The following is a 14,758-nucleotide window of genomic DNA, read 5'->3' on the forward strand; positions in this document are numbered from 1 at the left end:
TAAACTATAAACTAAACTAAATCTGAAGCTATCAAAGTTCTCACCATTTCAAGGAGAAAATCTAGAATAAGGTTGGAGCACCATCTGTAGTTATTATTGTAAACTCATTGGCTCCTGGGCTGCAATGTACACAGAATTTGTGAAGCTACTTTTTTCCTTGAGCAATCCATCTTCCAATTCATTTCAGCTATTAAGAAGGTTGGGGAAAATCCCACCAGTTTTTGCTTGCAGGCCAATGGTATTTCTTGCAGATATTCCAATGCATCATTGTAGTTACTTTACCATGCATTTGCTGTCTGTTGCTATTTTTCTCAATTCTGACTTTATATGCATTTGTTCTTAAGGATTGGTCTTGTGCAGCCAGAATTAGCTGCTCCGTCTCTTTCTTCAATTTTTCTGCTTTTAGTCATTGCCATGTCTTGCTATTATCTGCTTTTTCTGCTTTTTTTTTAAGTACCGGCCATGTAATACCTGGCCTTGCCCTGTCTCTTTTCTATTCTTTTTGGTTTTTTGCATAGTCAACCAGATGTTCAGACTGGATTTGGCATTTTATCCACATATCGAGTGCTTCCCAAGGACCTAAGATTATTATTATTACAGCTCAACAGAATAGTAAAGAGTTCAGAGTAATAAAAACAAGTTGCTTGTTAAAAATCTGCAAAATATCCAGTTGGTGATGTCTAGTATGTCAGGCAAATATAACAATTAGGCTACTGGAACGGCCTTCTTAAAATTAATTGTAATGAGAGAGTCATACCTGTCTCTGGGCAGTTGTCAATCAAAGTGCAGAGATTTGCGTAGAAGCAGTTTTCTGAATGAATTCCAAGAACAGCCCATGTAGAACATAACAATCACAATGTGATGCAATCTTTTTTTTTTAAAGTAAACTCTGTGAGTGTGTGTACAAGCATGCGGATGCCTTTACATCAGTTTTTGACTTCTGGCAATTGTTTAGACTAGTCTTTGCAGTTTTCTTGGCAATATTTTTTGGAAGTGATTTGTCTTAGGTCTGAGAATGACTTGAGGCCATCCAGCTGATTTTATGCACCAGGTAGGATTTAATAACTTTTAAAATAATTAATTCAATAAACTTATTTGAGTCATTGTAGCTTAGACAAAATAAAACAGATTGCAATCTAGAATTTTTATTTAAATAAGATTGTGTGGAGTAAAGAACCATGTGCATTATAATTATCCTTGTAATTAAGGAATTTTTTTAATACCAGAAATCTGAATAAATGGAAGACACTGAAGTGGATATCACAATCCAAATATGCAACTAAGACTAAAGTACAATTCAAACAACTTCAATTATTTTACATTAGCTGTCCTTTTTTTAGCAGAGCTTGGTGTTCTCATGTATACGTTTCCTTTTACAAGACAAAGAAGGCAATTTCATGAAGATGACTGAGATAATTGAGCTTGTTTCTTCTGTTCTACCACTTTGTGCAAAACCCGCAAGATTGTGTTTGCATTATTCTGAACGTTATAGTTGGTTAGATTTAACAGCTTGTTAAAATCCTCCTCCTTCAGTGAGAACTGTCTTGTAGCATATGGTGAAAAAGCACCTGAGATATCAACATTGCCTTGTGGCAATTGAGCCGCATTACGTTCTATACCTGCAGAAGAAAAAGAAGAAGACATATAATTATGTATAACAATTTGACATGGGACTGAAAGTTACTTGTATTGTGCTCTTTAATTGATCAAACTAACACCAATCAGAAACCCACTAGAGGAGATAACATAATATAATGCTCGTACATTCCTGTTTTCTAAGAAAGGAAGAAGTATTAATGGCAATTTCTTCATATATTGATCTAATCACTTTTTAAAACTATTCAATTTGGTAGTCATCACTAGAGTAAGTTTCACACATCACTCTGAGTCTTGTTTAATACTGTTTGCATTGCAAGCTAGGATTTATAGTCCACAATAACTAGTTTCATACAATATATCAAGTGAAATCGTACTATGGTATTGTGTAACGTATGAACCCAGGTTTATATACTGAAGCTGAAAATTGTACAGGTTAATAATGATGTGCTGTCCTTCCATATGTTCTGAATCTTCCACCATCCAGCTTACTTAAATGAGCCAGGTTCTAGTGTTACCAAACATGAAAATGAGTTATTTGCTTTCTCCACACAATAAATTGTTTTCTATAATTTCTTTCTTATTTTACTTTTTTCTGACTAAAAAATTCAACTGTGATAACTTCTGTCAGATGAGCTCTTTCAGTTCTTTGGTCAATGAGTTTGTCCTGGATTAGGCAGCATCTAAACATGTTTAAGATCAAACATCTAGTAGAAATGTACTTTCTATTGTACTGTACTATTAACTCACCGGGTGCAATATATCTTTGGAAGGTGTCATTCACTAGTGGGAAATAAAGCACAATGGGTGCTTCAGGATTGTTTGCCTCTTCAAAGACATAGCATTCTTTTATATCTTTCTTTTCTTCTTCATTTAGTAAAATCTTTGGGAATGGGATTCCTTGTGCTGAGAAATATGTGGAGGCCTGTTCCAGAGGCTTAAAAAGCACAATAACAGCCAAGGTTAGCAAGTGCAAAAAGAAATCCAAACAGGATTTTTTTTTAATACAGACATTGATTTGAAACCATAATGCAATAAGCACAAAGTAAAATGGTAATTCTTAGAATGAAAACAGTCCTGGAAATCCCCACTTCCTTTCTTTATGCTGGCTAATATTGCTTATTAATAATTGTTTATTATCGGATCTGAAAGTTGGCCAGATGCTGAAATTCTGAAATTCAACAATATTAGGAATGTTTTCCATACTTTAGAAAAACAGAAAAATAACTTTAAATAGTCTAGGTGGAAGTAGGCTGACAATGACAGGATCAAAGTTAATAGCAATGTATTTTGGGAAAGGAAAACACAGACATAAAAGTCTAGCATGGGGAATAGCTTGCTTGAGAAAAGAATTTATGAAATAGATTGCAACCTCTTTCTGTGATTTTCAGCATTGCAGTTTCTGAAACTGCAATGGAAACTGAAATAGAAACAAAGAAGGGTGAAATGGAAGATTTTGGAAGACTGAAAACTAAAATTTACAAGAGATTGTGAGAATGGGATACATTTAGCCTTGAGGAAAGATGAATGCAGCAATGTTTAAAAACATTATAGATTAGGTAAAGGTAAAGGTTCCCCCGCACATGCATGCTAGTCGTTTCTGACTCTAGGGGCCGGTGCTCATCTCCGTTTCAAAGCCGAAGAGCCAGCACTTGTCCGAGGACATCTCCATGGTCATGTGGCCGGCATGACTAGACGCCAAAGGCGCACGGAACGCTGTTACCTTCCCACCGTAGTGGTCCCTATTTTTCTACTTGCATTTTTACGTGCTTTCGAACTGCTAGGTTGGCAGAAGCTGGGACGAGTAACAGGTGCTCACTCTGTTACGCAGCACTCGGGATTCGACCCGCCAAACTGCCGACCATCTGATCGACAAGCTCAGCGTCCTAACCCACTGAGCCACTGCGTCCCTCATTATAGATTAGCCAACTGCTATTATTTTTATACAATACAAAGAACGATTTTTTTTTATTCCAAATAAAATCAGCATTATGCCTTCTAACCTTGATTTGGGATCCTCCAGTATAATTGAAATGCAGAATGACATCCACTTTCCTCTCTGGCCTGAGAAGCGGAGGGCAACTGGTGTCAAAGAAGAAGGCTGTATCTACAAGTTCCAAATGTTCTGTAGAATCTTTCAGTTGATTGGGGGATTCATCAAGCATTGTATCTGCAACAAAGATTTCAAAAGTAAAATCAATATCCACACAGGCCATCATCAGGCGAAGACAAATGCTCCTAGATCTCCTTCTTGCCAATACCCATCCCACCATGGATCTAAACAATTCATTTTCATCAGGATCCAGGGCCAATTTCTTTTAAACCTCTGACCTAATGAAGAGAACAGCACTTATGCTGTAGATGAGTAGTTGGAAAGAGTCTTTTTTCCTACTGCGGGGAGCAAGTTCTACTTCCATGATTTCCCATGCATTCCATTCTAAGGACCAATTTATCTCCTAAACCAGGTAGAGAACCAGATTCAGTTATCCAGTGACATTTGTTATTGATTAAATTGTTATTTATTTACTTGTATCCCACCTTTATTATTTTTACAAGTAACTCAAGGCAGAGAACATACCCCACACCACCACCTCCTCCTATTGTCTTGACAACAACAACCCTGTGAGGAAATTGGGCTGAGAGACAGTGACTGGCCCAAAGTCACCCAGCTGGTTTTCATGGCTAAAGTAGGACAAGCACTCATGGTCTCCTGCTTTCTAAAGCCTGGTGCTTTAACCACTAGACCAAACATTTTCTTTGCAATGAGAAAAATGCAATCAACTAGACAACTGTGGATTTCTAATAATACATAAAAACAACCAGACGCTGCCGTGATACCTTTCCATTTAGTAAATTGCTGATGCTGTACATATTCATTATGCATTTGGAGCCCTTTTATAAAATTGTTATACTTGGACACTGCTGGACGATCTGTTAAAATATCCCGTAGAGTATTGGAAAAACCTCCGGCAGGAGTGAACATGCGAGTTGGCATCTCGTGGGGTTTCTCCAGTATATCAGGCACTTCATCTAAATACAAACAACAGAAATAAACTTCTTCTAAATAATGAATAAGAGTCTTGTACTAGTGTACGATGCACTTCAGATGATACCCAAAGGTGAACAATTGACTGGTGGCGTGAATAGTTTTTCTTTCTCTCACACATGTATGTGCATCTTAAACTCTATATCAAGTGGGAGTTTAGATTTCAGTAGGCTAACACACGAAAGCCTAGGTTGCATAATTAGTTCCTGAATTTTACTTTGGTGTTTATTACCACAATGGATTAAAACCCAGATTTTCTCCAGATGTTTTGCATTACATTTTCTGAAGTCCCTTATTATTGGCAGTGCTTGCTGGAACCTTTGGGAGCAGAACAATTTTACATTTATATCTGCTATTGAAATTTTTCACCATGCATGAATATTTACCAAAGCAGATACTCTTCAGGACTATAAAGGCATGAGAACGCTTCATAAAAGAACTGAGTAGATTCGTGAACCAAACTGAAGCCATGATGTTGAGTTTGTAAGGCATAATAATAAGCAAATGGTATTTTTATATTGCAAAGATAATGGTGGCTAACACTTAAGGTTTAACTGGAGCTAGCTGCTCTGCTCTCGATTTAACTAAACTAGCAAGAGAAAGTGTGAAGCAGTGTCATACAGAAGGAACAAGGTATAGAAAAAGTATTACTATATTATGTGTTTGAAAAGATATAAAAGATTACTTTGCCCTTTGAAGGAACAACAAACCATTAGCCAAAATTAACCTTTGCCCTCTTAACTGGTAGCATATGACAATTTTTTCTTTCAGAGAAATATCTATTAAAATAATTTGCTTTAAAAATCAAATTACTGTATTATTTCAAGATATTTTCTAGTAAGTAGCAGATTTAAAAAGGGGGAGAGCTAAATTACACACATAAAGTAATTTGGATAGAAAATTAGAGGTAACAAAATGAAATCTGGTAATGCAAAAAGAGGGAAGCAAATTTAAAAAATTGTCCAAAGGGATATAAGACCTGTTCAACCACTGAAAAGTTACATAACAGTCGTTTCTTTTTTTCCAAAATATTATTTTAGTTTGCATAAAATAAATGTAATTTTGCTGGGAATTTAATGGTAGTCCTAAGTACATTATTAGGTGTAGATTATGTAATGGTACATAATACTACATAGTGTAATAGTACACAATGTAACTATAAAATAATACATTATATTTAAAATTATATCTTATATCTGAATACATATTCCTCGGTATGAGGTTATCTGAACTTTCAGTTTGTACAGGCAAGGCAGAAAAATATGGTAAATGTAAAAATTCCAACTTTGGGACAACTTTTCATAGCTTACCAATCTCTGTGACAGAATCTTGGGTCCATCTGTTCCAGAAATCTTCTGAATTGTCTGCCGCATGCCAGGCATCTAATAGATTCTTGGAAAGTACACTACTCCATAATCCTTTGAAAGGAAGAGATCAGTGAAGTTAAAGCATTTTCCCCTTGAAACTTTATTTTATTGTTGAGATGGAGACAGAAACAATGTTCTGTGCATGAACTGTTCTGTACATAGAACAGACAGTTTGGGAAACTCCATGTCTACACAGAAATATACATATTTTGTATTAGGGGCTGGGCATGGATCCAGAACATGCATGATTTGATCAGAAGGTGTTTTGGGATGAAGAAAGTGGGGGAAAGGTACGGCCAGTGATTGTGGTGGCAACTAAGAAGAGGTTGGGAAAGGAAAGTGCTAGAAAGATTATGGGAAGGAGTGAGTATCCCAGTTGGATAGGCTAAGTTAAATTGCTGATGTGTGATAGTAGCTCTCCCACCTCTTCTCCAACCTTTCCAGTGTGTCAGGACCCAGGACCCACCCCAATCCACGTCTTAGGAAAACAAAAACTCTTGGAGTCAGTTCTAGTCCAAAAGGAATTTTTACTAGGACATACTTGGTTGTGGAAATACAAGACAGGACTTAGTATTATTGTTGTGATTCAGGGTCAGCCTGTGGGTTCGGCAGTTGGGTCGGATGATTCAGAGGAGGAGGAGGGGGGTGTTGGAGAGCCTGCAGAGGACAGCCCTGAGGCTTCGCAGAGCCCTCAGCCAGGCCCCTCTCATCTGGTTACTATGCAGACCCAGCTGTGTGAGCCTGACAGCGTGGATGAAGATGACCCACAGCTGGCCCTGTTCAAGGATGCCCAACGCAGGAGGCAGTCAATCAGGAGTAAACAGAGGAAGGCAATGGGGCAACTCAGAAGGAGGCAGACAGAAGCCACGCCTTGAACTGTTTAAAAGGGGAATCTGTGGGAGGGCTGGTTTGCTGAAGGCAATCGTTTGAATAGCTCCTGTTTCATGGTTCGTGTTTTTGTTTTGCTCTGTTTGCTCTGTTTTGTGTCAATAAATTTGGCAGGCTTAGTTCCAGCCTCTTGCCTTTTTGTAAAGGGGTTGTCCCTGCCTTTTCTGCAGGGCCGGAAGTAGGCTGGAACAGAACAATTATTTTACAAATTGAAACTTTATAAAGGGTTCCCGGTTCAACCTCCCTTCCCTTAACCCCATTTGGTCAGCCCCCATCATTTTACTTCATGTCATCCCTTTCATGGGAAAAAAGGAACTTCAAATCTTTATGGTTATTGCCTTCTTCCTCTACAGAATTAAATGAAGACACAGGCCAGATGCCTTCTTCTCTAAACCTCCCTTTTGTTCCCCCCAGTTCAAAAGATTTCCCTTGGTCTTTGAAATAACCTAAGGCAGGCTGAATCCACATGCGCTCCTCCTTCCTCGGAAGATGGCAGAATCCATGGGGGGGATAATGTTTTAAACATACATTTATGAATGTGATATAAATGGATTCTGACACCAGTGTCTTCCTTTCCCTACCTCAGCTGCCATCCTGATATCCAACCTGCCCTCCTCTCTCCTGCTGATAGATTGCACTTATATTCAAAAGTGATGGCAGCATGTGGTGCCAGTTAAGGGAAAGTAGGAAAAAAGAAAGAACCACAGAAATTGGTGAAGTAGCCCACAAGCCATGCACAGAAGGATCAACCTAGCCCTTCTTGCCCACAAGCTCTGGCCGAGAACATCTCTGTTCTGGAACTTTAAAAAAAAATCTCCCTGATTCAGTGGAATTCTTCACTGTTAATCAACTAGTCATACTTACAGAGTAGTAAGAGAATAAATGCCTCTAGCAATATCGTTACATGAATTGTCCAGAAAACCATTGGAAGTATTACTGTTAAATGCAGTCAGAACTGAAGCGATATTCTAAACATAGCTATCTTTGAAGCATTTATATCTTGTATTTTCCAGTTGCTTCTATTAGAACAGTTAATGACAAATAATGAGGTGCTGCCTTATTATTTTAATTTCATTTCATTAAGAATACTATCACATTCTGAAGGGGAAGAGAGAGAGAGACAGAGAGCATCATCTTTTTCCTGCCCTTTTACATACTACTTTATGATGATAGAGTTCTAGATTCTTTAAATAATGCTCACCCATTAGGAGTGAGATAATACTAGATGTATTCAGCTGAGAATCTGGCTGCAAAGTGAGTCCAGTTCTCCCGAAAACCCCATAGATGTCATTGGTATCTTCAACAAGGGAAAATGCCCCTTAGAAAAAAGTCACCTTGCATAAAACATATCCTTGATTCTGGAAGTTTCTTCATTATGTGCCCCATGTAAAACTCGCTTCCAAAATTTTCAGCAGCAACAAAAGCTCCATATTTCGGAAATCCTACTTCATATGGTGTGAATTCTAACCACTCTATAATGAAGATCAACAACAACACATTAGTATCATACCTTCACTATGGAGCGAAGGGATGCTTTCTTAGGTGGAACTACTTAAATAAATTATGTCTTTTCAATGTTGACTGTCTGATCTTAACAACACATGAAAGTCAAAAATGATCCAACATTTTACTATTTTCCAAATCCACCTGTAGTAAATGAAGGAAGGCAGCTTTCAGCAAACATAAAAACATTTCATAGGTCTATTATATTTAGTAAGCATTATCTACACTACAAAGAATTAAAAACATTTACAAACTATTCAGAAAAGATAATACTGCAATTTGTGCTTTTTCCCCTTCTCTGTGCTCAGATATGTGTTTTTTTTATCACCTCTGGCATGTGTATCAGAGCTGTATATAAAGTTAAACAAATATACAAGATAAGCGTATACAAATGTAGTCTCTGAGCTTTGATACATGTAGTATTTCCAGACTGACATTTTCAGAAGTTACCAAAGAGAGAATAAAAACTTAAGAATCAAACTTCTTTAGATCTCTAAGAAAAATCTTTGTTTTCTGGGTTTTGAGAAATTGTTTGTAATAGGCAATTCATATCAAGGAAGCATTAGCAGAATCCAAATGTTTTCTAAGCACACTGGTACTATGTAGAGGAAGTATAACATAAAGAAGCAAACAAGACCCCAAATAAACTAGTGACCTTGTGCTTGAGCTGAAATTGTGTCTCACTCTGTGATTATTTAAATGTCAATGGCTTATTTATAACATTGAAATTGAGGTGCTTTATGCATAAGGATGAAAAGTCTTCGACTCCTGGGTGGTCCATGTGATGTTTTGGCACAGTACTGAAGTGAAATGCCATTGCCTGGATAGATTTTTTTCAACTTCCCAATCCAGCCTATAGTCCTTGGATTTCCCCATGCAGCCCCATCTGAAGACTGTCCAAGTCTAACCTTACTTTACATTTCCTGAAATCCATTATAGTGGATTACTAGTTTTGACTGTATACATTGCAGCTATTGTAAATAAAAACATTTATATATGAAATCCATCAGTAAAGTACGCACCTCTAAAATCTTTTGTGGTGATGTTGTCTTTTACATTGAGTGCCAGATAGACTGGCAGAGGGTTCTGACCTTTCTTCACTGCCCGTCGTTGGTCTGAGAGTTTATGGTGATTATTCTGTATTTTGTGAAAAAATATAATAATGTACATGCATTATAGATCTGGTTAATTTAAGTGAAATAGAAATCACAGGTGATTTGTTCACCTAGGCCTCATATCCACATAGAGCATCAATTTAAGAATAAAATTACAGTTTAAACACTAACCACGTTATTTTTCACAACACAGGATAAAATATTGAGACAGAAGGGGGGAAAATGGAATATTGGGGAGGGGGGAATGATATGACAAATAATAGCTGTGTGTCTGTATAGGGTTGACGTGTTGTAACACAGACAAAGAAGATTAATCCCCTTTTCCTGAACCTCTTATTCAGATTAGGGCTTCATGTAGCTGAACATAATCACAATCAACAGGAGTAACCATAGCAAATAATTGTAGTTGGGATATCTGGGATGGAGAGGCTTAAAATAAAGGCAATACAGACACAGTAACCACCTGATTGAAGCACATAAATAAAAGGTGAACAGTTCTGGGTGCAATCTTGACATGTTGACTCCCTACATCCACTAGTTGTAGGGATAGTTCAAGTTTACCATCTCTTTCAAAACAAGCTGGACTATGTGCTCTTTACCATGGTAAACCCCTAAACTATGGGAAGATGTAGAGATTCATCTTGACAAGTGCTATCAGAGAATAAGGCTGTGTCACAGCTGAATCTGGTAAGAATGCAGCCAAGATACATAATAAGCCTGTGATGAGGTAGGGAAAGGCATTCTTTGAACAGAATGTATCGATGCATGCAGAAACAGAGCATATCACAACTACTCAACTACTGCACTCCCACAGAGAGGGTCTCCTCAGGGTGCCGTCGGCCAGACAATGTCGGCTGGCGACCCCCAGGGGGAGGGCCTTCTCTGTTGGGGCGCCTGCCCTTTGGAATCAGCTCCCCCGAAAACTTCAGATGGCCCCAGATCTCCGGTCCTTTCATTGCGACCTAAAGACATAACTTTTCCAACTGGCCGACCTGGACTGAAGACAGGGGTTTTAATTTTGTTTTAATTTTTATTGGTTTTTAGTGGGGCTTTGTAAATTTAATCTCTTTTAATATTTGTATTTATTGTTTTATTGTTGTTTTATTGTTGTTAGCCGCCCTGAGTCCTTCGGAAGATAGGGCGGCATATAAGTCCCATAATTAAATTAAATTAAATTACTTAACGAGCTATGCTGGGGCTTGTAATTTATGGAGACTTTGATAAATGAAATTGGGATTTGATTAACAAAAGCACCGAGACATCATTTCTCAAGCCTTGTCCCTTTTGTCCATGCCCTGCGGTGTCATAAACATGTTCTGAATCCAAGTGTCTATAGTTAAAAGTCTGGACAATTTTATCGTTCTGATTCAGATGAAAGCAGGAGGATCTTGTGAGTGCTGTCCTCAGTGCATATCTTAGTAACTAATTCTGCATGGGCTGGCTTTGAAAAAGCATCTGAACATTTCAGGCGGTTCCAAATGACAAGCCAAGTAGCACAAGGAAGGCTGGTGGGATGGAGCTTATCAACAGATTTTTATTATATAATAATTAAAAATGCTGGTTCTTCGAAAAGTTTGGAACTTATAAGAATGGCCCCAAGTGAAGATATGGCAGACTTAGCATCTTAACAGGAAGGGTCACCTGCTTTCTCTACTTTTGCTGGATGGTGAAGGCTGGAGAACAGATGTGTGAAACATATGGTAGGTTATTCTCTTGTATACTCTCTTGAGGAGCAAGTATATTCGAATTAGGGCTGTTCAAAAATACTCTCTCAAGGTGAGCTTGACTTGTGGTAAATGCTAAAATAAAAGTGGGTTGCCCCATTATCTTTGCCAATATTTCTTCAATGCTCTTATAGAACTGGGACTTACAGATTGGTCAAAGTGCAAATCTTGATTTAGCTTTTGAGAGCAGGTAAAATTTGCCACGTGCTGCCCCCTGCTGGGGTGAGGCAAAGTAAGTAATTTTATTTTAAATTATTTTGTTGTATTTGGTTCAACAGATGTTGTTCATTAGGCATTATATTATTTACTGCACAAATAAATACCAAAGATGATGATGGTGGAGAATTTGAGTTCTGTTAATCATTATACACTGAGGAAACAGTGGCTAGGCACAACAATCGTTGTACAGAAAGATTAACAAATCAAATTCAGGCAATTGAACAGGACAACCCTGGCAAGGCAAGCTATTATATAAAGATAGGAAGCAAACACCATACTCACTCTGATGAAGTTATCTAGTTGGATAATGAAATGTCTGCAAACAAACAACCAAACTCAAAGAGTACCAAGGACTCCACAGTTAAAACCTGAGCTACAAATATTCTCTTCTATTGAAATCTAATTCATCTCATTAATGCACTATGGGTTATTGTTTTGATTTAGAAAGGTGTTTCAATATAGAAGTTCACCAGGTTTGGTTTTTTTAAATTTAATTTCCAAATCAGAATCCTGCTGGATGTTTTAGACTATTTCATTTTGTAGTATGGTATTTTAAAATTCATACATTGCCCTTTTAATAGGTACTCATAAAAGATATTTTGTTTCAAAATGTCTCGGAAATGTCCATTTTTTCATCCCTTTTCTCTCCCCATACCCTTTCCCCATAATTGCTTTTCATTTTCATTTGACTATGGTTTCCTACATTCTTCCTTATTCAGTTTACAACAAAGGATCCTAGGAAGAGCCGAATTATATTTTTGTGGCAGAAGACAAAGCTAAAAAGAGCAGATATTGATTTATCTACAGCAGGGGTGTCAAACTCACAATGTCACATGACGTGTCGTGACATATCTTGACTTTTTCTTCATTGCCACAGCTGGGGTGGGCGCGGTTTTGTCATGACATATCCGGCCCATGGGTCGGCAGTTTGACACCCCTGATCTACAGTATAAACCCTGCTGAACTAAATAAGAAAGCATGTTCATTAGAGAACACCATTCCTCTCCCAGAAGCTAAGAAACAACATAGGGAGATGCAGAAAAGGCCCTTTTGCATACCCCTTCATTCAGCATGGCTTCAATCATGAGTCCCCAAAGGTCTATAAAAGAAGACTTATATCCCGCGATGGTCCGTTGAGCCAGCTCCTTATGGTAAGACTTCAAATTTTGCAAGGAAAAGGCACTCCTCTTAGATTTGGCTGCTTGCTTCCGAGCTTGCAAAATGATTTCACCAAGATCTTTATTTGACCAATTGCTATCTTCATACAATTTTGTCATAGTCCTGAAAAGACAAAAAATACAATAGAAATTTCAACTTTTGTATTTATTAAAGCTCATTCCTCTCTAAGACCAGAGGCAGATAACTCTTGATGGATTGGACTTGGAAATTCAACCATTATTAATTGTTAAGGTATGTTCACATATCTAAATTATTAAATAATACAATGTTTTTCCTATACAATTTTATTGCTGAAAATTTTCCAACTTTGTGATCTGGGAAAATAACCCTGCACTTCTATTAACTTCTGGAAGGGAACATACAATATTTCAAAACATAATACAATATTTAAACAAATAGATAAAAAACAGCTTTTTATCTTCCAGAATAGGTTAGTATCAATCACAAATGTATATGTAATGTCTAATGTCTGTATATATGTTGTATGACTTTAGTATTTCTATTATTATTCTTATCGTCTTTACTACCCCCTCTGATTGGTATTATTATTATTATGATTATTACTCTGTTGTTATGCATGTACAATGAAAGCTTTTGCACCAGAGACATTTTTTTTGTCTGTCTAATCACACTTGGCCAAATAAAGTATTCTATTCTATTCTATTCTATTCTATTCTATTCTATTCTATTCTATTCTATTCTATTCTATTCTATTCTATTCTATTCTATTCTATTCAAATGCTCACTGCATCAAGCAATTTTTAAGAAAATTTTACATAGTAATGGTTTCATCACAGATCCTTGTTGGATTTTAGTTCTTAGTTCTCTCTATTGAGAAACTTGCTCACTTATTCCCACACTTTGCTTTCTATTTTAACTAATTAAACTGTTCACAAAAAGAAGAGACTATTACTCCTCAACTACAGTTTCCCTAACACCCTTTGACTGTCAAAGACTTTTTTGCAAACCAGAATATTCAGTTATTGGAGTCATCTCTAGCCACATGCTGGCCACACCCCCAGAAGTGGAATTAATCCAGATTTACTTTTTTTTAAAAAAACACCTTTATGATGCTTTTCCTTTAACATGGTTTGTTCCTCTATATGCCTAGTTATTACTCTTTTCTTTGATTACTGTTTATATTAATTTCCCTGAGACAGATGTTATATGCACATACCTTGGCCTACAATTTTCCAGATCCCCTTTTTAAAAAATTAACTACCTTCCAGTTCTCTGGCAGTGAGCTAATTTGAGTAAGAAGATACATATTTTGCTAGATTGTCCATAATTTCACATTTGAGTTTTGCCATCACAATCTGATAATCTGTTCCTAAATAACTTCTTTTTCTACCTCAGTTTGCTTTAATTATATAGTTGTATAGAATTCTATATAGTATATTCTACCTTTATCTGCTGAAGGAAACTCTCATCACTCTAAGACTCATTAAGAGTCTTTAGGGCAGACTTGTCAAACTTGCAACGTCATGTGACATCGCGCAACTTATCTGGACAGTTTTGCCATTGCTGGCAATGCGGTGGGCACAGCTTCCGCATGATGTCCCTGATTTAGGGTCTAAGCAATTGAAAGAAATCCCAAATAAAAACACAGTCTGTTACCATGTGGTTCCAGATGATCCAGTCATATATGAAATACAGTCCAAAAGCTTCGTTCTTTGGAGACCCCAAAGGGTGCCATAAAGGGCTGTTAATGCTCTCATACCAGCTCCTGTTGTTGTCATAGCAACCACAGGCACCTGTTCAATTAAAGAAAAGAACATGTTATGATCGTGAAGGTAAAAAAAAGTCCTCAAGGAATTCTGGTAAAAACTTTCAACCTAACTGATTTTTTCATAAGTTTTCATTGATAGGCCTTTACTTCATAAAATGCCCTATTTGATTGTGATATGTATGGGGGAAAAATAGATGGATTACTATATAAAAAAAACACCTTACATAAATATAACAGACAAAACTGTATACACGGTTTTAAACAGGGGAGAGTAAAGAAAGACTCTCGAGTTCAAAAATGCCACAACAGCCAAATGCAAATACTACATTGCCAATCCTCAACTTACAACCACAACTGCGAGCAGAATTTCCATCGTAAGTAATTCCATCATA

The 14,758-nt window shown here is 37.1% G+C and overlaps 1 protein-coding gene across 1 annotated transcript in view; it reads right to left on the reverse strand.

Moving 5' to 3' along the window:
- Positions 1-1,395: 1,395 nt before the first annotated feature.
- Positions 1,396-14,758, reverse strand: part of LOC308678508 (cytosolic phospholipase A2 epsilon-like) — a gene marked incomplete at both ends in the record, with an annotated part of 52,326 nt that continues 38,963 nt past the window's right edge. Inside the window, 9 exons of the mRNA XM_081345725.1 lie at positions 1,396-1,619; positions 2,347-2,533; positions 3,600-3,766; positions 4,435-4,626; positions 5,953-6,060; positions 8,232-8,369; positions 9,423-9,537; positions 12,517-12,739; positions 14,255-14,391. Coding sequence (XP_081201851.1) covers positions 1,396-1,619; positions 2,347-2,533; positions 3,600-3,766; positions 4,435-4,626; positions 5,953-6,060; positions 8,232-8,369; positions 9,423-9,537; positions 12,517-12,739; positions 14,255-14,391 — 1,491 coding nt within the window. The remainder of the gene's footprint in view (positions 1,620-2,346; positions 2,534-3,599; positions 3,767-4,434; positions 4,627-5,952; positions 6,061-8,231; positions 8,370-9,422; positions 9,538-12,516; positions 12,740-14,254; positions 14,392-14,758) is intronic.

This window comes from Vipera berus (genome assembly GCF_964194415.1).
Source record: "Vipera berus genome assembly, chromosome: 1".
NCBI classification, from domain to species: Eukaryota; Metazoa; Chordata; class Lepidosauria; order Squamata; family Viperidae; genus Vipera; species Vipera berus.